This window comes from Podarcis liolepis (genome assembly GCF_965112155.1).
Source record: "Podarcis liolepis genome assembly, chromosome: 4".
In the NCBI taxonomy this organism is placed as follows: Eukaryota; Metazoa; Chordata; class Lepidosauria; order Squamata; family Lacertidae; genus Podarcis; species Podarcis liolepis.
Genome location: NC_139558.1, coordinates 37,602,735 through 37,626,923, shown reverse-complemented (window position 1 = coordinate 37,626,923; position 24,189 = coordinate 37,602,735). Strand labels below are relative to the sequence as shown.

The 24,189-nt window shown below is 41.3% G+C and overlaps 1 protein-coding gene across 6 annotated transcripts in view; it reads left to right on the top strand.

Moving 5' to 3' along the window:
* Positions 1 to 23,634, top strand: part of NLGN4X (neuroligin 4 X-linked) — a 155,199-nt gene extending 131,565 nt beyond the window's left edge. For all 6 annotated transcript variants that reach the window (XM_083501868.1, XM_083501871.1, XM_083501866.1 and 3 more), the window contains 3 exons: positions 1,779 to 1,964; positions 5,373 to 6,162; positions 19,957 to 23,634. In XM_083501868.1, the coding sequence (XP_083357994.1) occupies positions 1,779 to 1,964; positions 5,373 to 6,162; positions 19,957 to 20,803 (1,823 nt within the window). In that variant the 3' untranslated portion in view covers positions 20,804 to 23,634. The remainder of the gene's footprint in view (positions 1 to 1,778; positions 1,965 to 5,372; positions 6,163 to 19,956) is intronic.
* The last annotated feature ends 555 nt before the right edge of the window (positions 23,635 to 24,189 follow it).

Below are 24,189 nucleotides of genomic sequence, written 5' to 3'. Positions count from 1 at the left end.
GTTGCAAGACCACCTGCAAACATGGCACATTTCGTTTCTAAAATCTGATAACCAGATAAAAGAGGCCATGGAGGAGAGGGGGGAAGCAGTATAACATTTTGTACTTATCTTGATGCCAACAGCAAAATAGCTAATATTCACTTTTCTCATAAAATCTGTTGTACTATATTGCATTTTGTGCGTTATTTCATAATTATGTACGTGAATTCTTATTGTTGTCATGCATTACTGCCATTATGCTTGCTTTGTCAATTGACAATTTATTTGTTCTCATTATAAGTGTCTTTCTGCACCTATGTGGCAACAAACTTGGATTTGCAGCCACATTTACTTAATATTCTACAGTGACCTGCAGCCAGTCTTGGCATATGGATTAACATACAAGTATGATACACTCGGGACGCGGGTGGTGCTGTGCATTAAACCACAGAGCCTAGGACTTGCCAATCAGAAGGTCAGCGGTTCGAATCCCCCCGACGGGGTGAGCTCCCATTGCTCAGTCCCTGTTCCTGCCCACCTAGCAGTTCAAAAGCACGTCAAAGTGCAAGTAGATAAATAGGTACCACTCCAGCGGGAAGGTAAATGGTGTTTCCGTGTGCTGCTCTGGTTCTCCAGAAGCAGCTTAGTCATGCTGGCCACATGACCCCGAAACTGTACGCTGGCTCCCTCGGCCAATAAAGCGAGATGAGCACCACAACCCCAGAGTTGGCCACGACTGGACCTAATGGTCAGGGGTCCCTTTACCTTTACCTTATGATACACTCACTATTCACAAACATTTGCTAGCCTCACCTCCTTCACACACTACATGTTAAGTATGCACTGAAAACCATGAGTACACCTAAGAAAATGTAATGGACAATGTCAGGGGAACTGCCATCAGCTCACAGCCGAGAGGTGGAAGGGCAGTTGTGTTATAGGGAACCTCCCAAAATATTGCGAAGGAGTTCCTCCTGTGGCGAGGAGGGAAGCCCCACCTCCAGTGGAGAGGAAGTGGTGGGAGCGGGGGATGCTAGGGAGAGCCTCAACACCGAGCCTGAGCAAACCAGAGGGGAGAGAAATACCCGTTTGCCAGCACCCATGCTGTGCAGTAGGTTTAGGCGCAGAGAAGGGAGGAGAAGGTTGGGGGTCACGCGACTGTTATGCTGGAGGAAGTATAAGGACCACCCACCCCCAGATTCTGCTAGCGAGTGAGCCAGACATGAACTTGTGACGCTCTTCACTGTAAATAGTTTGCACCAATAATAAAGCCTGGAAAATACAGGTCGGAGTCTTGCCTGTTTGCTCTTGAGCAACCACACCAACACCTGACACACAAACTAGCAGAAAGACATTTTTTATATTGAGAGAAAAGGAATTTGGATTACCTCATCCCCCACCCTGGACAATCCAGGGGCAGCAGGAAATCCCATTACTATCTTGACTTCCAGGCTTCTATGGGGCATTTTAAAATGTTACTGACGTTTAATCAGATTTAGCAGATTTCTAAGACTAAAAGGGGAGGGGGAATCTGTATTACTTTTTATTATTACTATTGGGGGTTATGAAAAAATAAGAGATGATAATTCCCATATCTATGCAATCCTCTGCAACTGGGAGGGGATCACTGTGTTCTCAAAGTTTGTGTTAAATATATTTAACTACATCTGTGGCCTTTCAAAAACTGGAAGAAAGAAGGAAATATGTGTTGTGAAATGTGTGCATGGCCTATAGCAAATTCTGTGACTGGTGAGCTAAAATTATCCCCCTCCCCTTTCTTTTCTTTTTTTGCCTTATAGGTTTTCTAAGCACTGGAGACCAAGCTGCAAAAGGCAATTATGGATTGCTTGACCAAATCCAAGCTTTACGATGGATTGAAGAAAATATTGGATCGTTTGGAGGAGACCCAAAAAGAGTTACTATTTTTGGATCTGGGGCCGGAGCCTCCTGTGTCAGTCTGTTGACATTGTCTCACTATTCAGAAGGTAACAAATCACCTAGCTAAATACCAGAAATTTTAAAAGGGATAATTTAATGTGAGTTGCAAAGGTCATTTGGAGCCTCAGATAATATCCCAGTATTCCATTCTTTTTTTGGGGGGGGGGGAGAGAACTAGATTATTTTCATGTGGCATGCAACCCAAGCAGCCGATCAGGGAGAGCAAACATTTTGCAGAAAATACAAGCATACTTCCAGAAGCATAAATAGTATTTTGTCATGTAAAAAGTTACCCTGCTAGATCGGTTTTTATGTAAAAATATAATAGGGGTGCTTTTTTAGGGGGGGCACTGTTAAAGCATGTATTATTTTTGTTATGTTTGGATAAAATGGGGGGTGGGCTGCTGAATGGAAAAAAATGGTGGTATAATTGACTTCCAACAAGCACACAGAGTGCGAACAAGACTGAATGTATGGGGGGGGGCTCATTTAATTTCACTGCACACAGGTGGTGTAGTGACAATAAAGGTTTATTATTATTATTATTATTAATGCCAAATGTATCCACATCCCCTCGCTGATAAAGATCTAGCTTGCTATGTAACTAGCTAGCTTTCCCCCTTATTTGAGAAGTCAATACATACTTTGCGGATCACAGTCAAACAGAATTCATTGCTAATTATGTTACAATTTGATGGGTAGTTGTTGTTGTTTTAAAAAAGATTGATCACATTCTGATATTTTTTTCTGGAGTATTCCCAAAAGAAGGCGTCATGCCTGTATTGTGGTTTTGTTTTTGGTTTTTTTAGAGCATATAGTTTTCTCACCTGAAATTCACCTGGGAAAGACATTTTTTTATCCAGCTGCTAGGCTATGCTCAAGCGAAGCAGAGCAGCTTTAGGTCAGCTTCGAGTTGCTTCACATCACTGGAGCATAGCAAAAAAAAAAAAAAAAAAAAAAAAAGGGTCACACTGGGCCATTGAATCTGATCCCAAATTCCCAATCTTTTAGGGGTGGGGAATGCAGATACATTTTAAGTTATTGATCTGGCCAGTGTTTAAATGAAGAGATGTCCATTCAAAAAAATGAGGATTATATTTTCAGAATTAAACTCTTGGAATTCATACCTATTACATTGATTTTAGCCTCACATTTCTTCTTCTTCAAATTACATGATGTATAGCTTCTGTGAGACAGAAGAAAACGTATGATTTTCCTCTGACCTTTCTGCTGGCGAAGCACTTATTTGTGCAAGTCATTCACAGAAAATGGAAATGATTGCTGGCGGCTGTCATTCCCGTAAAGTCCTTGGGCGCCATTCAGTTCAGGGAAGTAACTGATACATAGAGATGCCAGCAAAGCTCACATAGGCAAAGGTTCAGGCCCAGACAGATATGACCTCTCAAAGAGAGGCAGCAGCAGGACTCCTGGCTTCCTTCTATTGGTACCATGTCCCACATACAGAATGAGAGCCTCACATAGCCACTGTGCCCTCTCCAATCTACACAAACCCAACAAAATGACCTGTTCTAGTCCCAAGAAGGAGCCAACAGGACAGAGTAGGCATGAGTGATCATAGTTAACGACTGCTGGAACCAGGTTGAAATATTGCATGCCTTGACATCCACAACCTTGCTTCCTCATTGACAAGTGGAATGCCTTAAAGGATCAGGCCTCTTGCCTGGAACCCAGCAGTCTATCATCTCTCTGGGAATTTGTAGCAAGCATGCTGCCTGTGTCAGTGCATCACCTCTGTGGAGGCAAGTATGGTGGCACCTTACTGGAACTGTGCTCATGGGCTGCAGTCTCTAGACCTGACTCAGGGGTTTCAGCCATTTCATTCTGTCTCTGTCTCTGACATCTGAGCCTTGGGTGCCCCCAAGCTTCAGGGGTGATGCACAGAGAGGGTCCTTCCTTTGCTGACACCAGAAGTCCCCCATTCTCTGAAATTGCTGGAATCCAGGGTCATGACACCAAGGGAGCAGGGCGACTTGAACCCACATAGAACCATTAGATGGGGAAAGTCCACCTCTTGCCAGAAGATTATTGGGAGAAGAAAGTTGTCTGTGGGGAGGATTCAACTTCAACAGAGGTTTTCATGGATGCGGCTCCTTATCATAGCTGTCAACGTTTCCCTTTTTAAAAGGGAAATTCCCTTATTCCGAATAGGATTCCTCGCAAGAAAAAGGAAAAATTGACAGCTATGCTCCATATGCCTCTGTTTCATCCAATGGATGTATGTGTCCTTGTTAAATTGGAATCAGGACTGCAAACAGACTGTACCTGCAATTAGGGGTGGGGTGGTGGGGTGGGGTGAAATTCTGCCCCTGCAGAAGGACACCTTGCCCTAAGGACACTCTGCAGAGGGTAGACACCCACACCCTAGCAGTTCTAGCAGGTTTTACCTCAGATGCTTTGCAGGGCCAGAAGAAATTTTCTTAGCAGCCCCAAATAAGTCATTTGACAGCCAGAGTTGGGAGAATCTAAAATGCAAGAGTAGGACTGAAAAAGGCAAAGCCGGAACAACTGGTCTTCAAGTAGGATTGGAAAAGGAGTTCATTCAGCATCACTGAAGATAGCCGAGCTGAGCATGGCCAGTGGATTTGTTGCCCCTCCCGCCAAAGGCCTGGGCTTTTGCTGGAAAATATGCAACAGATTGAGGCTATGACCAAGTCACTTAGGAACAAGTTGAAATTGTCAATGGCTAGGAATCATCTTAATGACAACTCTGATGTTATATCTATTGATATAATTTTAGACAATACACAGAAGAATTAGTATTCATTCCCCACTATTTTAAATTATTAATTTAGGCTTTCTACATTTGATATTATAGTAGCATGTCACTATATTAGAAATACCCCCAGCTGATACTGTTCTCCTCCTCCTCCTAATTTGACTTTCCTGTAAGAGAGACGGTTTTTTAAAATAAAAAACAAAACAAAAATCACACACAGCCACCAAACTAGCTTAAATTTTAATTTGCATTTTGGTATGTTCTTTTTGCTTCGGTATGCATTGAGAGACGTGTACAGTGAAAGGGGCAAACTGTAAGGACCAATGTTTGGTTACATAGATATGATGCAGGCTATTCTCCAGATTGTGGCTCTCATCCATATGAAAATATGTGTATGTTTACTACAATGTACTGAATATTTATGGATATTTGTGAAGCATTTCATCCCTAGACATTTGCACTGGATTCATTGTATGAATATGTATGAATATTAAGTACTAGGAATAATTTAGCTAGCCATAGATTAGTGACAGAGGGGGAAGAGCTAAATTAAGAGCAATAATTTCTTGTGGTTTTTTCTTCTTCATGGAATGGAAATGGAATGAAACTTGCTCTTCACTAGAATGTACTTCCTGTAAGTGATGCACAAAAGGTTCTTTTGCTTGGTGGTCAATGCTGCTTGTTCATGTATTTTAATTTTTAACTTCTGCACCTGCAGGTCTTTTCCAAAAGGCAATCATACAAAGTGGAACAGCCCTGTCCAGCTGGGCAGTGAACTACCAGCCTGCCAAGTACACTGCAATTTTGGCAGAAAAAGTAGGCTGCAACACGCTGGACACTACAGACTTAGTTGAATGCTTTCGGAATAAGAACTACAAAGAACTCATTCAGCAAACTATCACACCAGCTACATACCACATTGCCTTTGGGCCTGTGATTGATGGGGATGTAATTCCAGATGATCCTCAGATCCTGATGGAGCAGGGAGAATTTCTCAACTATGACATAATGCTAGGCGTAAACCAAGGGGAAGGCTTGAAATTTGTAGATGGAATTGTAGATAATGAAGAGGGCGTTTCTCCAAACGATTTTGATTTCTCCGTATCCAATTTTGTGGACAATCTGTATGGCTATCCGGAAGGGAAAGACACGCTACGAGAGACCATTAAGTTCATGTACACAGACTGGGCAGATAAGGAGAATCCCGAAACGCGAAGAAAGACCCTGGTGGCTTTGTTTACTGACCACCAGTGGGTTGCTCCAGCTGTCGCCACAGCTGACCTGCATGCCCAATATGGCTCCCCAACGTACTTCTATGCATTTTATCACCACTGCCAGAGCGAAATGAAACCCAGCTGGGCTGACTCAGCACACGGCGATGAAGTCCCTTATGTCTTTGGCATTCCTATGATTGGCCCTACGGAACTGTTCAACTGCAACTTTTCAAAGAACGATGTCATGCTCAGTGCGGTAGTTATGACGTACTGGACAAACTTCGCCAAAACTGGGTAGGTTTTGACACTTCCTGGCTTTTCCCCTGTGCTGTCTTTTCCAAATTCTAGCCATGAGTATTGGGTCTAATTAAGTGCTGCAGCTTTTGGCAGCCGCTGTTTCACAGAGTGCTTCTTTGCAAGAGAATTAAAGCAATATTTTCAGAATGCTGGCAGGCAAGGCTAAATTAAAGGGCTTTGGAGGTGTTGCCTGTACAATCACAAAAGCACAGGGAGACAGTGGGATGGTCTTTTAGGCAGTGCAAAAAAGAAGAGTCCAAAAAACAAACATTTGCGTATACACTAATTAGGGTATTCTGATTTTATATGGGAAAGCGCAAATTTACAACTATTATACTGTAAAATGTCCTGTGATCTTGAAATGATGGTGTTATATAAATTTAATAAATAATAATAACTAATTCCTATAATTTAAATAGAAATATAGTACATCTCACCAAAGTGTGGCTGCCCTGTGTGTTTGTTCAGTCTGTACTGTCCGGGTGCTATCTGTTGATATGCAACTTCAAGACCCCTACATTATAATCAAAGTGGATTTGGATTTGGACAGCCCCTCACATAGAGGACACCTGCAAATAGAGGACAGCCCTCTGCGAAGTAGGACACACAGCCACCCTAGCCATACAGACATCCTTCTCTGATCCTGAAAACTCTCTCTGGTATAGCATTCTTGTACATTTTTATTGTGCTGTGCAGATGGTTTTTGCCAGTAGTGAGAACATGCCCAGTGCCAGGTTTGAAGGGACCCTGAGCAAGCTATGCACTCCATGTTCACTCCCAAAGCCACCTTACCAGGGATCAGCTGCAGCGTGGAAAGGATCAGTAGCCCACCTCTGGTAGCCTGGTAGTCCTTCTGTCAAGTACTGAGAGAGAAGGACCAGACCAGGCAAGTGCAGCCACCACAATCAATCCCCCCCAAATGACTCTGTGACCCAGTGTAGTACACTCTGTAAACTAGTCCCAAGGGCACTTAGGTAATGAGAATGGCAGTGTTTTTAGTCACTTGACTCAGCACTTTTCTTCTTAGTGTCAGCTTCTAGTTTTTTAAAAAATAAAGGAATGCCATGGCTGGCCTTTCAGTGCCCTGGCAAATTCCTAGCCATGACATGTTTCAACTCCAGGCCTGCCACTGTCTCCCTGTCTTGTGAGGGGGAAAAAGTCTTCTTTATTTACTGTGCAGAATTGTAAATGAGATTTAGAAAGACAGAGTCACTCACCATACAGAGGCACTTGCTGATATAAAGGACTCTAAAATAGCTTTAATCATCATTCCTTTTAAGGAAGCTGTAGGTAAACCATAGCTCTTTGGCAGGGAAATGGTAAAGTTTTAAAGTGGATTCTCAGTAATTCTGTTGTGAGTAAACAAAGCATAAGTGTGTGTGTGTGTGTGTGTGTGTGTGTGTGTGTGTGTGTGTAGTGTAGATATGCCCTTCTCTTTTGAGCCAATGGGCATATTTGGAATTTTCAGAAAGCGTTGTGGGGATGTGGCATAACACAAAATATCTGCTGTGGAGCACGGCATAGCACAAAACAGCTTTTTGTGGAGATGTGTGTCATAGCACAAAGTAGCACAAAGTAGCTGTTACATCTAAAAGAACAGAAAAAGACAGAAAACCAAAATGGTGTGGGAATGCCTCTCCCCTCAACCAAGAGAGAAAAGTCACCCACATTAGCCAACACCACATCACTCATGAAGAAAACCTCTTTGCACCTCTTCTCTATTCGGAAAGGAGGGTAGGTGTCCAGTCCTGGCATGCAATGAAATGTGGGCATGTTTAAGAGGGTGTGTTCAGTGTAATAATAATAATAATAATAATAATAATAATAATAATAATAATAATAATAATATTTTATTTATATCCCTCCCTTCCCAGCCGAAGCCGGGTTCAGAGTGGCTAACAACAGTAAAAGTAATGCAATTTGCATAAAATCACAATCAATAAAAATACATTCTAAAATCAATTCATTCTAAAACCAATTCAGAATCAAATTAATGGCAAGCATTGGGCTAGAGTTCTATGAGGATTACCATAGGAGGGGGTCAGACTGTGCCTCTGCCAAAGCCCTGGTGGAACAGCTCTGTCTTGCAGGCCCTGCGGAAAGATGTCAAGTCCCACAGGGCCCTAGTCTCTTGTGACAGAGGAGAGGCCAAGCCATGAACAGAGCAGAAAGGGCAAACAAGCTCTCATACATTGTGACTTTTTGCAGGATACTTGCTGAGACATTTCACAGGCACCATAGGAATGCTGGACACATTGCTTCCCTCAGGCACTGCACTAGTGCCCCAGTACAAACTCTGTACTGTGCAAAGCCTCCTAGATAATCCACCTTTGCTTCATAAGTAATGATTGTTTAGTTTCCTTTAAAAAAACAACCTTTTTTTTTGTCTGTTGGAAACAGTTCTTTCTCTCCATTGCGTTCTCTCACTGCCTGGTGTGAAAAATGATGCATTGCAGTTTCACATAAAAACAATGCAGTTATTAAGGCATGAATGTTCTTGAAAGCCATAGTCCTCAGGTTAAGGTTATAAAATACACTGAAGGAAAAGGAAAGTATGGTATAGATCAAACAAGCCCATTGTGCCTCCTCCACAGAATTACCTAGCTGACTTTCAAAAGATATCAAGGGAACACGGGAAAAGAGAGATCTCGAAAGAACAGTGTTTCCTTTCCTCATCCAATAAATTATATTAATGTGTAGCCCCTTAAGACAAAGAAGAAACTTCTTGTATATGTTTTGCAAAGGCAAATAAGGAAACATAACAGTGAAGGTGGACGTAAGATGCTCATTAATAAAGCTGAGGAAGTACCATTTCTTAAGGAATGTTGCAACGTTTTCCCCTCCAAAAAGCAAGCAGAGTTTGTTGTTCTGATTTTTGCTTTTGAAATTTGCTTTTTTTCCCCTCCTCTTTTTTCTTGCCTCAGTATTGAATTAAAATAAATGTCCTTGTGGCACACTAAAGGCCCATAAATCTTTCCAATGAACATTTAATGGCAGAACTGGGCTTTTAGAACTGCAGCTCGACTGCAGTGCAGAGAACAGTATGCAGCAATATCGGAGAATTCAAAGAAATGTGTAGCATCCTCCCGACACATTTCAGGAGTAAGCAGATCTTTTAGTACTTAAGAAAGCCAGGATTGCATTGTGTGATGTATTTTCCGCAGTCACTCCCCCCCCAACCCAAGCAATTAATTGTATAAATCAAAGAATCTGGGAGCAAAAACATCCTGCTCTGAATTGTGAGTGGACTGCCACTGCTTTCTCTGGAATTGCATAAAAAGGTAAAGGGGACCCCTGACCATTAGGTCCAGTCGTGACCGACTCTGGAGTTGCACGCTCATCTCGTTCTATAGGCCGAGGGACCGCCCATGTGGCCAGCATGACTAAGCCGCTTCTGGCCAACCAGAGCAGCGCATGGAAACACTGTTTACCTTCCCGCCGGAGCAGTACCTATTTATCTACTTGCACTTTGACGTGCTTTTGAACTGCTAGGTTGGCAGGAGCAGGGAATGAGCAACGGGAGCTCACCCCATCACGGGGATTTGAACCGCCAACATTCTGATCGGCAAGCCCTAGGCTCTGTGGCTTAACCCACAACGCCACCCGCGTCCCTTCTGGAATTGCACAGGGGAGCCCCAAATCCTAAACTAAATTGTCACCTCTTTAAAGCCATGATAAGAACACCCCCTCTGTAGGCCACACAGGGAGAGACCAAAACTGTCCAACCCAGAAGAGGTCTTCTCAATCAAGGCTTTTGAATGGAATTTGCATCATGATAGAGCCCCGCATAAAGGGAGTGTGGTGTCAAAGTCTGAATGGGGCAAACAATGCTCTTTCAGATTTCCTTTCCAATTGATATTTGCCATGGTCGATGCTTGGTGCGAGAGCGTAATTAAATCACTACTCATAACTTTGACTGCAGATAAGCATTGCTGTATGTCATCCGTGTACACTATGGCGGTGAGATCAAGTAGGGAATGAGTGAACTGTTCAACCAATGATGAACATTTGTGCATCTGGACTTCCGGTTTCACTTCTTCTCCTTCCAGCCACACACACACACACACACACACACCTGCTTCAGAGGGGAGGGGGGAGCCTTGTTATGTGAGCCAATGCCTGTTCATGCTACAATTGGATCTCACCCAATTTTTACCCATATCTGTTCAGTCCAGTGGGGCCATTCCCACAGAATTGCATGGAGGAATTAAACTTAAAGGTTTCTTTGAAAGTGGGAAATGTCTCTGAGCCAGAAAGGCTAAACAGGTCAGGAGACAAGAGACAAGAGACTTGAGTGTTCTGGGCTGTTGTTTTTTTTTTCAAAAAAACTAAATTAATTTTAAATAGAGATTGTACACAACAAACATAACAATTTACCGGTATTTATTTTTATATAAAAAAAGGTTCTCTCAAACCTTCTGACCTCCCTCCTTCCTTCCATGGGTTCCGTTTCTAAATTTTATTCGTGCATCTTTTGCTGTAATCTATCTATTATATATTCACAGTATCCATTTATGGATAAAAATAACATTTATGTTATTTACAAGTGTCATTGTATTCCTGTCAATGATTTCAACGGTTGACAGTGGTCTCTCAGATATTCCTGTCTTTCGCAAATATTTGGTCTTCCTGCTTTCTGATCTTTCCCATCAGTGTTGCCATTTTGGCATATTCCATCAGTTTGGTCTGCCACTCTTCTCTGGTCAGTACTTTTTCTTCTTTCCATCTCTGGGCTAAGAGCATCTTTGCTGCTGCCGTTGCATACATAAACAGTCTTTTATTTTCCACACAGTCTTTTATAGTTCCACACCTATAATTCCTAACATAAAAGCCTCTGTTTTCTTAACAAAGGTTATCTTAAACATTTTTTTTCCAATTAATTATATATCATTTCCCAGAATGTTGTTAAAACCCCACATAGCCACCACATATGATAAAAGGTACCTTCTTTCCTTTTACATTTCCAGCACACATTTTCGCTATTTTACTAGGTGTCAAATACCAACGGTACATCATTTTCATATAATTTTCTTTCAGTGAACAGCAAGCTGTAAATTTCAAATCCTCTTTCCATAGCTTTTCCCATGATGAAAACTGTGTATTATAACCAAAATCTCTTGCCCAGTGTATCATTACAGATTTAACTTCTCCATCTTTAGTAAACCATTCTAAAACTAATTGATACATTTTCAAAAGTAATTTCACATTATTTTACAACAGATCTTTTTCAAACCTTGATATCTCTTTACCAAAACCCTTCTATTTATCCAATTTGAAGACATCATTTAATTGATTATACTGTAACTAGTATTTTAACAGCTCTCTGATGTCTTCGACCTATTTCAATTTTAATTGATCTTCCACTTCTGTTAGCAGCTCTTTATAGGTTGCCCAATCACCTCTCATATTTAGTTTTTTAACAGATATTGCTTAAACTGGGTTCCTCTCTTCCCAACAATAATGATGTATTATTGTTAATAAACAGTGCTTGTAGAATCAAACATGTAGGTGTTTGAAATATATGGAGAACAATTCCCAGGATGTCACAACCTTCTGTATCTGCTTATTATTTATATTACTGTTATTATTATTCCTGCAGGGTGTTAACAAGTTAGGCTTCAGCATTTATCTAAGGATTACAAAAGCTCCCTCATGATCCCATCTGTCAGTATTACTCATAATTTCAAGCAGTTTTGCACAGGCTGCCTGCTCAAGAGCTAATTTCAGCAGGGTGTACATAAAATTGTACACTCTCCTGGGTCTGGATTTATACCATACTTCCTAAAGACAGCAAAAATCTTTAGGAAGGGCCATTAATCATTTTACCATGCACCCAACTGTTAATATGATTACTAGGTCGAAATGAGACTGACTATAACAAATATTCCCTATTTGGATTTGCTCTAAATTGACAACAAGCTTTTGGAACTGTGTGACCTTGAAATCCCACCTGTTCTGTTGAAAAGTGAAGTATTTTCAGTTTTGCTAACCTTTTAGTACTCATAATAATATCATAGTCATTGGAGAAAATCACAAAATATGGAATCAATAAGAGAGAATGAATAGAATCTAAAGATGGTGTTCTGCAATTGCACGGTATATTTTGTGTTCTTTTCTTTTTTTTTACTAAAAACCAAACTATCTGTACTTAAAAAAATACATTTTCTTACAAAAATGATGGTCACAGTTCTACACCATTCACACGCAAAGATGAAGATATGCAAGTGCTCACTGAACACACTGCAGTCCAGTTCCTTAAAAGAGATTTTCCCAACCTCTTGGCCTTCAGATTTTTCAGACTGTGAGGAACACAAGAGTCTTGGTGAATGCTTGCCATGTGGCAACATTTCTGGCAGAGCAATAACACTCTGAGTAGAGGTTAAGCTGGAGTCTTATAAAGAGTAATGCAGCACCCTGCACTGATAATACCGATGTAGAATTGAAGGAGAGGATAGTGTGCCACTTCTGAAAAAGCCCAACCTATACCCCATGGTAATTAACAACTACTGCCTTGTCACAAATACTCTCTTTGGGGGCAAGGTACATGAGAGGCAGATATAAGTGGCAATACCACTGCAGGTCACTCCTAAAGGAGACTGAATATCTAGACCAGTGTTTCCCAAACTTGGGTCTGCAGCTGTTTTTGGACTACAACTCCCATCATCCCCAGCTAGGGGTCAGGGATGATGGGAATTGTAGTCCAAAAACAGCTGCAGACCCAAGTTTGGGAAACACTGATCTAGACCCATTCTAGTCTGGGTTCATAACAAGTTTGGGGACTGAAATTGCCATAGTCACCTTTGTCAGGAGAGGGGTGTGTGAATGCAAACCAGTTGGTCTTACTATACAGCTTTTAATACCATCCTCTTAGACCCCTCTACAGGAGATAAGTATTTGGGGCAGTGTTCTGCAGTGGTTCCAGTCTTCTCTCCAGGAATGGTTCCAGAAGGTAGCATTGGATAAGTGCTTCTTGGCCCCCTGAAACATTTCAGCTATTGGTTGCTGCAGGGCACTATATTGTTTTCAGACCTATTTTAACATCTAGATTACATTGTTGGGAGTCATTATTAGGAGTTTTGGAGCCAGATGTCATAAGTATGCTGATGTCCTGAGCATGCCCAGCCCAAGGAGGACAAATGGTTGATAGTTTAGATTCTTTATTGAGAAACCACACACTTTCTGGTAGCTCAGAACATGAACATGACTAAGTAGATGGCATCCCTTCCCCAGGCTTGTGCTCTTGGCTGGACTGCTGGAGCAATGGCATGGCCACGCTTCCACCCTCATTTGATGTGGGCGCACAAACAACCTGCAATTTCTTGTGTTACTGTGCCTGTCTCTCCAAGCCCATCCTGGTTCTGGAGTACAACGAGGAAGGTAATGGAGCAGATTCTACTGCCCCACTCTCAGACACTGTCTCTTCCTCTGCCTCTTCCTCTGCTCTTAGTTCATTCTGTCCTTCCTCTGGTCCCAGCTGCTGCCCCACATCCTGCACCTCCTCCGTCATATCCAACTGCACAGACTATTCTTCCTACAGCCCTGGCTCCAGCTTCACAGTAGGCACAAAACTCCATATATCACTCTCCCTTTCCCCTGGATCAGCCTCCAGCCCCACGGCCTCAGCCACACACCCCAGCAAGTCCTGCCAGCTGATGATATCCAACCCAATTTCTCTGTAACATCTGAATTGGCAATGGGTCTGAATGCAGTAATGGGCTAGATGAGGGCTAATCAACTGTCTGAATCCTAGTGGGTGAGTGCTTCCTGGATTTCAGAAGTCAGTATGTTGTGTGCCCGGGATGGGATCATACTCTCCCTGAAGGAGGAAGTTCATAGCAAGCATTGATCTGACTGCACACCAAATGGAGGGCCCTGCATTTGCAATTCCCAGGGTCAGATAATGAGTGATAGCACCAATCAACTTTTGACCATCACTACTGCTAGTACAGCCCTTTTAGGGGTGTCAGATACGAACAGCATACCGGTTGAATCGAGTGCATATTTCCATATACAGAATATGTGTGCAGACGTCTGTTCCTGTATATGTGTCTCTTCAGCTGTCCTGGAAGTTGTGCTCCTGGTATTGAAAGGACCCCTTCCTCATCATAGTCCCTGTTGCCCCCCCCCCATAGTATAATTAGCTTTCTCTGGTTTGCTGTCTCTAACATAGTGGACATTGTCTGCTATGAGACTGAAATATGGCCACTTTCTCTCAAGCAGAGTCTTGAAAACTTAATGAGCTTGCAACCTGGAATGTTTAAGCAAGTATTCCACTGGGACTCTTGTACTGTTTATGTTTGTAAGAAATAACTGGTGTAGCTGACTAGCCTCCCAGTAAAACCTAAGATCAGGAATACCTAGCCCCTCATGTTGCACACACACACACACACAATCTGACATGTTTTCAATTCCTAAATAAGGAAGCAACATCCAGAATCTTACTGTACAATTAATACTTAGTGCATCATTTAGAGGTTCTGCACTATTCCTCTAATTGGCAAAGACCTCAGACTTCCTATGCTTACAAACTGCACACTATTTGATGGGCCCACTACAAGATCTAGGTTTTGAGGAGAGGGCAATGCTGCAAAACCACTAAGTGTCAAAAGACATGAGGAGCAAAAATCATTTTTTGTTCCGGCCTGTAACTGGAGCTAGCATATGAAATGTGACAAAGGGCAGTGGCTGTTGAAAGCGGGAGAACATTAGGAATCAAAAGCAGCTATTTACTGATGCAGTATTTCTAGTTCCGCCAGCTTTATTCTTCAGTGTGCTCACAGAAATGAGACTGGCAATCCCCTCTAAACAGTACTGTTTAAAATGTCATTAAGTGAGCAGAGAAGGCACTGTATAATGTTTGTGGCATACACTTTGCTGTGCCACCCTCATCACTAAATCTCAAGTGGCTTTGTACATGATGGGTTAACTCCTTTTGCCTCTATTTGGAAGCAAATTGGTAATTGCAAGCTTCTCATAGGAGGGGGCACTACTACTCTTCTTTCCAAGAGTTTTCTTCCCACTTGTACCATTGGCAAGTGCATGCACACACGTTATCATCATATACCTTATGGGTAGAGCATCTGCATAGCATGCAAAAGGTCTCAGAGCTGGAAAATATCCCAGGTGTGAAACTGGGCAGCCATTAACAGTCAGTGAATATAATACTGAGCTAGATGCTCCAGTCATTTGACTCAGTATAACTTGACAGCTTCCCCTGTGTCTGTAGTGGAGAACTGCTTGAGAAATCTCCCACCAACATACACAGCCAAAAGTACAAAGGCATTCACTTTAGATCTGGATGCGGAGGAAACAAGCATAGGAAATGATAAAAGAATCAGCTCAAAGACAGAAGATATGCCCCACACTCGAGCCTATTTGTTTGGATGGTCCGAGAGGGGCTGTTGCCCAGTGATAGAGTACAGTTATACCTTGGGTTGCGAACGTGATTCATGCGGAAGGCACATTCGCAACCCACAGCACCACATCTGCGCATGCACGTGATGCAATTCGGTTCTTCTGCACATGCGCATGACACCATTTTGCACTTCTGCGCATGTGCAAGTGCCAAAACCCGGAAGTAAACCTGTTCCGGTACTTCTGAGTTCAGCGTGGTCTGCAACCTGAAAACACGCAACTCGCAATGTTCGTAACCCAAGGTATGACTGTACTTGCTTTGTACGGAGATGGCCCCAGGTTCAGTCCCTGAGCACTCCAGTTAGAGTTGGAAAAGACCCCTGTCCATGGTGCTGGAGAGTTGCTTCAAGTTTAGTGTGGACAGTACTGTGCTAGATTAACAAACTTAGTCTGGTTTAGTAAAGGGCAGCTTCCAGTATGCAGCAGGTCATGTAGTACAAACTTCACAGCATTCTGCAGAAATGGATTAAACATTAAAGGAAGCCTTTGCATACTAATGCACAGTTCCATGGCAATCAACAAAAGCTGTAGTGAGAGCAAGGCAGTTAATTTCAAAGAAATGCTGTACATGTACTGAATCTTGCTGACATTTTGAACCAGAGAAGAATTTTGGGGGGAAATAGCATTTGACTTCTAATGCAGCCAAGGATTACCGTATTTTTTGCTCTATAAGACTCACTTTTTCCCTCCTAAAAAGTAAGGGGAAATGTGTGTGCGTCTTATGGAGCGAATGCAGGCTGCGCAGCTATCCCAGAAGCCAGAACAGCAAGAGGGATTGCTGCTTTCACTGCGCAGCAGCTGTTGCTGTTCTGGCTTCTGAGATTCAGAATATATTTTTTTCTTGTTTTCCTCCTCCAAAAACTAGGTGCGTCTTGTGGTCTGGTGCGTCTTATAGAGCGAAAAATACGGTACTAGCTGCAAAAGCTCACATTCCGAGCTAAGTTATATCAAACTTTTGTAACGTTTCTATATTATAGAAACATGCCCCCCCTCCTTACCAGAAGGCTACATTTTCCTATTACTCTCCCAAGATTGCTTGAATATTTTCCCACATGGATAATACTGAACTATAACCACCAGAAATACACCTATTTGTATTTAATTTGATGCATTTCTTAAGACAGCATCCCTCACGTGGGGATATACTTCTCAGAAAAAGTAAAAATTGAGGATGACAATTGAGGATGGTACTTGAGGATGGCACTTCGCCCCATCCTGTACCTTAGGAGCACATTTTATCTCTCCATTTCATTTCAAATTTCAGGTTGAATAAGATTCAACAAACTCCAGCTTCTTAGGTCTTAGCTTCTGCAGAAATTCAAATATGAGCATCAAAATGAATTAAAACAGGTTTTGACAGTATTATCATTTGAGAGGTGGGATTGGTATTGTAGTACATAGATTAATGGTTTAAACAACCAGCATACCTTTCACGATGCAAAATGCGTTGTCGGCATCATTTTTGGACTCTAGTGAATATTGGCATCTCATGTTTTGACATTATGAGTTCCTGGTCAAGTACCATATTGTCAAAATCATAGTTATTTAGGTGTACACCTGGTTCTGTGCAGCTCCTGATCTAGCAAGTCTACTTTGAAGTGAAGTGAAGTCTACCTTAGCTGAATTGGGATCATATTATCCCACTGCTTACTCTTCAGGATTTACCAGATCTTCCCTTCCCTTCCCTTCCCTTCCCTTCCCTTCCCTTCCCTTCCCTTCCCTTCCCTTCCCTTCCCTTCCCTTCCCTTCCCTTCCCTATTTGTAAAACAACTAATACTGTGGCATTCTTTACAAACAAAATTAATAGGTTTTTGCCAAAGATGTTGAAGTCCTGCAGAATGGCAACAATAGTGTTTTAAACATGGATATTGCAACATAAGGTTTGCTAATAATATTAAAAATAATAATACAGTATCAAATTATTTCCTTAGAACTAAGCACACAATATGCAAAATTCATAAATTATATAAGCTAGTGTTCTCCCCACATTGGGCTATTCAGAAGTTTTAATGCTGCATTGAATGGCAAGAGAATTTCCCTTTCGTTAAAAATAGTAATAATGAAAGGCTAATTCTGTCAAAGGAACAGAAGGATATTATTAAGCTTAAATAATACTTTTGCCTGCTGTAATAACCAGCAGCTCTGTTTGAACAATGAAGGAACCTTTGGAGCATTTAATTGTGCTTATGGATATTTTGAATATATTTTGAAAAGTTGTAGCATTCTGCGAAAAGCAATACTGTAATGCTCGTTTCTAAAATAAATGAATGTAACATGTTTGGAAATAAAAATGAGAAACCTTGGTGTAATGCATTCTGCACTCTGGAGCAATATTGAAAAAGCACTAATTCGTCAAACAGAACCTGAGGAAAAAACGTAGCTTGTAACAAAAGACAGAATGCTGAGCTCAGCCATTGCAGTGCAACAAAGATATTCACATATTTGTCTTATTTCAGGGAAAGAATACATAACTGCTGTTGAAGCATGAAGCAAGGCTCCGTATCTCATAAATATTATCCCCCCGCCATTTCTGTTTTGAAAGCAATGTGAGTCCTTTGTTGCAGTGTCTAATAAGGACGCCTAATAATCAGAGTAATGATAATCACTCTGATGCAACAAGACGATCTCTCGGTGTGGAAACAGATTTCCACCCATGGACCTTTGCTTTTGTATGCATAAAAAGGCAACTGGCAAGAAATGGGCATTGATTGCCCATGGGTGAGCAGGCAGGGCTTTCCCTTCCCCCTGGTGCTACTGATGATCAAAGCTGACAGCAATGGCTATTTGGGTGAAACAGAGATTGCTCACTGCAGCATGCCTTCCTGTGTTTGCAGTTCCTTGATATATACTGGGCATGTGCAGGAAAACACTGGGAACCTGCTGCATTCTCCCAGCTGTCTTTGCCACTGATTAGGCTGTTAGCAGAACTTGCAAGAGCCCATGTGGTGTAGTGGTTAGAGTGCTGGCCATAGCTGTCAACTTTCCCCCCTTTTTAAAGGAAATTCCCTTATTCCGAATAGGATTCCTCACAAGAAAAGGGAAAAAGTTGACAGCTATGTGCTGGGCTAAGACCTGGCAGACTAGGGTTCAAATCCCCACTCTGTCACGAAGCTCAATGAGTGACCTTGGGCCGGTCACAGCGTCTCAGCCTAACCTACCTCACAGGTAGGTAATTAAATGTTGTGGTAATTAAATGTATACCACCTTGAGCTTCTTAGAGAAAAAAAGTACAATATAAATGCACTAAATAAATAAATAAATGCTCCCTTAGATTTTCTTCACTATTTCAAATACCCACATTTCTGTAATGCTGTTTGCTCATGGCTGTGGATGAGTCCCTTCCAACACATCCTGAACATTATTCAGACTTTTCTAGTGTCCACACTTAATATTTAACAAAAGGGGGGGGGGAAGCTGTAGGGACTTTTTAAGCATATAACTTGAACACTCAAAAACCATAATTTCCTGCCACTCACTTGCCCTCCATGCCACCTTCTCCTCTTACTATGTAGGTATGTGGGGAGTGGAAAATGGCAGAGGTCTCCTTTGGAGGAAAGGATGTACCAGGTTTAATCCCTGGTATCTCCAGGTAGGGTTGAGGAAGACTCCTGCTGGAGAACCAGCAGTAGCCAGTATTTGGAATTTGAGCCACATGGACCAGTGGTCTGGCTCACAATAAGGCAGCTTCTTATATTGTGTGTGTGTGTGGGGGGAATCTTCATGGGGTCTCCCCTTGGCTGCACATGCCTCACAGAAGGTAGTTTTCCTTCTGAAATTCTTAGTCAAGTTTCATAATTCCTAGCAAGGAATGATGTTCTGCATGTAATTTTCAGCTGATAATGCATTAGAAGGGAGTGATCTCTGCCATTTTACCCTCTCCACATTTTCCAATGGTAACACCTATTACTTGTGGGAGGTGGTTGTGTTTTTGGAGGATAAGGGAGAAACAGAAGCATGGGGTTGGATCTGATTTGAAAAGGAGGAACCTGTTCAGGCTGGCAGGGGCAGTACTTTCTGCATAGTTCTAGTTAGAAGTGCATTGGGAAGGGATTTCAGTACAAAGGCTTAGGAGTAAAACAAATTATAGATCACAATTTCGCTATCCCATTTGTGAGAAGTGAAATCAGAATATCACCCATATAAGCCAATTTGCCAGTTTATAGTGTTTGTTCAAATCACCCCTTTTGAAGAAACAGCCTGGCCTAAACATAATACAGAAAACTAGCTCTGATTATATATATGAACTTGAAGAACCAAAACCTAGCATCAATATCCTGAAATAAACATTGTTAAAGCTTGTAGTAGTATATCCGAGCATGTAATTATTTTCCAGGTTTGGGGCTGCTTTGTAATATTGTTTTGTTTGTATATTTACAGGGATCCAAACCAACCCGTTCCCCAGGATACAAAGTTTATCCATACGAAACCCAATCGTTTTGAAGAAGTAGCCTGGTCTAAATATAACCCAAAGGACCAACTTTATTTACACATTGGCTTGAAACCCAGAGTCCGGGATCACTACCGAGCAACAAAAGTTGCTTTCTGGCTAGAACTTGTTCCACATTTACACAACCTGAATGAAATATTCCAGTACGTCTCCACAACCACAAAGGTGCCGCCTCCTGATATGACATCATTCCCTTACGTCACCAGGCGTTCTCCTGGCGGGAAGTTCACCACCAAGCGCCCACTGATGACACCGAGCAACAATCCGAAGCATTCGAAAGACACACAGAAAACGTCTCCAGATGATGCAAGTGTCCTGATAGAAAACAAGAGAGATTATTCCACAGAGCTGAGTGTTACCATTGCCGTAGGCGCATCTCTGTTATTCCTCAACATATTAGCATTTGCCGCGTTGTACTATAAAAAAGACAAGCGACGTCATGAGACGCACAGACGCCCCAGTCCACAGCGGAACACCACCAACGATATCGCCCACATACAGAACGAAGAGATAATGTCATTGCAGATGAAGCAGCTGGAGCACGACCACGAGTGTGAGTCACTACAGGCACACGACACCCTGAGACTCACCTGTCCACCTGATTATACCCTCACTCTTAGAAGATCTCCGGATGACATTCCACTCATGACGCCCAACACCATAACCATGATTCCAAACACATTAACAGGAATGCAGCCTTTGCATACTTTCAACACTTTCAGCGGAGGACAAAACAGTACTAATTTGCCCCATGGACATTCCACCACTAGGGTATAGCTCTGTTATTCGCCCCACCCCATGCCACCCGGAAGATTAAAAATAAGGAAAAAAGGGGGGGAAAGCAAAGAAAATAAATAAATCATACTCTCCATCAAGCAACTTGTCTAAACAAAACAAAAAGATATAGAGGAAGAGAGAAAGGCAGACACAATTTTCTTACAGATCCTTTTCATAGGAACTCTGATATTCTATTAAAAAAAAAAAGATCACCTTCTCAAACCCTGTGAAATGTGAAATGTGTACATTGCTATTAGGATACTGCTTTAATATCTCAACCACTCTGATTGAAAGTTAAGAGTTGAGGCCTGAAGAGAATCACTTAGAAAGGATATGTATTGAGTGTAACAAACAGAAGCAGAAACTTCTGGAAACACAGAGCCAGTGACTGTACAGTTTTTTAATAAATAAAATTTTAAAAAAATGTTCTATATGTGCCATACCATGAATGGCCCTTGTTATACAAAAGACATCACCATGGGCTTTTACCCATCATAAGAAGCTGTAATCCAGAATGGGGAAATAAGATTTTATTATTAAAAAAAATAGGACTGACTATGCAGTAAATACGTATAGTTCTGTGCAAAGAGATGACTTGCCAGCCTGAACTATATTTAAGAAACTTTGTAAAAAAAAATGTACATAGCTGTGAGTTTTAAAAAGAAGAAGCTTTTATTGGTGTTTTCAGTTTGAAAAGAGCTTTTAGAAAGATTGTGCTTTCAGTTGTGATCTATGTGTATAAACATTAATCATACCACCTCTGTTTCCTCCCAGTCCAAAAGGAGGATTTTCTTCTTAATTACTAGTGGTAAACCAACACATGAGGGTTTCTTTTTTTCTCCCTAATGTTTCATTTCTAGGAGAACATGATGTCATGCTGAGGATACAGACGACTGTGTGGCCTGCCAGATTTTCTTTTACAGGTTACACACATGCATGTTAAGGCGTTCATAGATAGGAAACAGTTGGGTTTGTTTTCCTAAAATATATAAATATATAAATATATAAATCCTTTTTTTCCTTTCCTTTCCTATTTTTGTGTTAGCCTTCATATACTGCAACACAGAGAAACAGATTTGAAGAATTACAAAAAGCTTGTTAAAATTGAGCTATGAGTCCATATTTTTGTTTTTCTTTTTATTTCTTTTGGGTATCCGCTATGCCATGAATCGTTGCTTTCCAAATTGTGAGTGCCCTGATGCGTACTAAGAAGGCCTGCCTCTCTGGCCAGTCTTTTTCTGAGGAAGATTAGTTCTGCCTGCACCAGCAGTCTGCAGAAGAGGTTGATCTGAGAAGCAACTGCTCTGCTATTTTGAACAAGGGAAACACATGAAGTGGAAGATGGGGAAGAAATAGTTTCTATTTACTGTTCGTTTAATAAAGTATGAGGGAAGATCTGGACGGAACAGTCTATAAAGAGCTTTTGGCCCAGTAGTAATTTGTAACCAAGCCCACAGTCTTTTGTTGCACCACAGAAAGGATGGGTGGCCTGGAGAGCTAGAAGAAAACCATATCAAATGTACAATAGGTGAGTTGCCTTGAAGAAGCTGGATCATTTTACTGTGCAAAAGCATCAAACCTTTTTCTTAATTCCTCGCTCTATTCCCGTTAACAGGGGAGTTTGGTATGAAAGGCAGCTGTTCCAACAAGATACTTGGCACCTCTGTATAAAGTTTTTAAAAAATATCAACTGTTATAAAGGTAGAATTGAGTTATTAATAAGTGAAGAATGGTTTATATTTTGTCTTTAGAAAACTGAAGTTAAAGTTGGTAACCAAAGATATTTGAACAGAGTTGCTCTGCACATGATCATATCTTTCCCAGGATGTATATTGTATTTTTTATTTCCCTGTCTTAAAAAGGGCACAACGCTGTATTATCATCCCCAGATAATCATATCTGACACAAGATGCCTTCTGCCTTTAGACTAGACAGCTTGCAACATACTAACTTACAGCTACTTTGACATCTTCTCATCTAGCTGTGTTATAGGCGCAGCTCCGTACTGTTTCTGGCAAAGAAAGCAGGTCCTGACATTGAGAATCACAAAAAGTGGGTTGGCAGTCCAGCAAATTGACTAATGTGGCCCATACTGAAGTCTTGTTGGAAATTGAAAACTTGTATATGCTTTCTGCTTCTTGGCGAGGGTTTACATGAGCTTAGAGCTCGGTTTGTCACCCAATATTAAATGGGGATGAAGGAAAAAAACAATTGCCTTCCATGATCTTTACTGTAATCTTAATTAAAGCTGGGCCTATTCTACGCCATTCTCACAATTGACGCATTGCCTCCACTAAGACACAACAGTTCTTCACGACTTGTGGGATTAAAGAGAAAGGGATGTGATGGCATCTTAGTTGGGTATGTTTGTTATGTGAATTATGGTATTTGTTTAGTATTTCCAGTTGTCTTCTGCTAGCAACATGTACAGTACTGTGTCAGGCTTGTGACATTTGGGTAAAACCGTTTCTGTAAGTGAATGATTTTAGCTTTTAAAAACGATGACAATGACGTCACTTTAATAATCTAATACGTCTGGACAGATGTATGATTTATAAATGGAAATTTTTAGGCTCTTCATAGGATTCTATAATAATAACAACAAAGTATACTTTGAAAAAAAACTATAAAAGGAAAGAAAAAAGAACTTTCCCAGGCTTTTCTTCTTGACCTTAAGAGGCACGCAGGGTTTCTTTTTATTATTGTTTCTGCATTTTTCTTTTCTTTTTTGGTTCTGCCTTAAGTAAGGATAGAAGATATATATGGCTGGACACATATGTATAAACTTTTCAGCAGCATTTTTAATAATAAAATATCACAGTATTTTCTAATGCTTTGTGCAAAGAATTATGTGTTTATCCTTTTTGTAAAGAAAACAATCATTTTAAAAACCTGACAGCTCTACTTAAGCTCTCGGGTCTCCATAGAGGCTTGTCATGTATGGCAGCAGGTTCAACTGGTAGGTTGGATTTGGGTTCATATTATAATTAGCATTGCTGTAAGCCTATTGCCAAGGGAAATCCATGCCTGATGCTGAACTACCAAACAGCAAGTACTATTTGTTATTGCATATGAATTCCATCACTTTTCTGAAGCTGTTGTTGGGGCCAAATGAAAATGAAATGCTTGAACAACAACATGTGCCCAAATTTTCATAATTAGCAATCAGTCCAATGAGGCTGGAGTGATGTCTTGTCTAGTTTTGTTTCTGAAGTTGACCCGTAAAGTCTGCAACTCAAATTTAAGAACATATGAAGGTGCCTTATATTGTATTAGACTGTTGGTATCTAACTCAATATCATTTAAACTACATCTCAATAGCATCTCCAACGTTTCAGGCTGGGGTCTTTCCTAGCCCATTAGCAGCCCATATGACAGTATCCTTG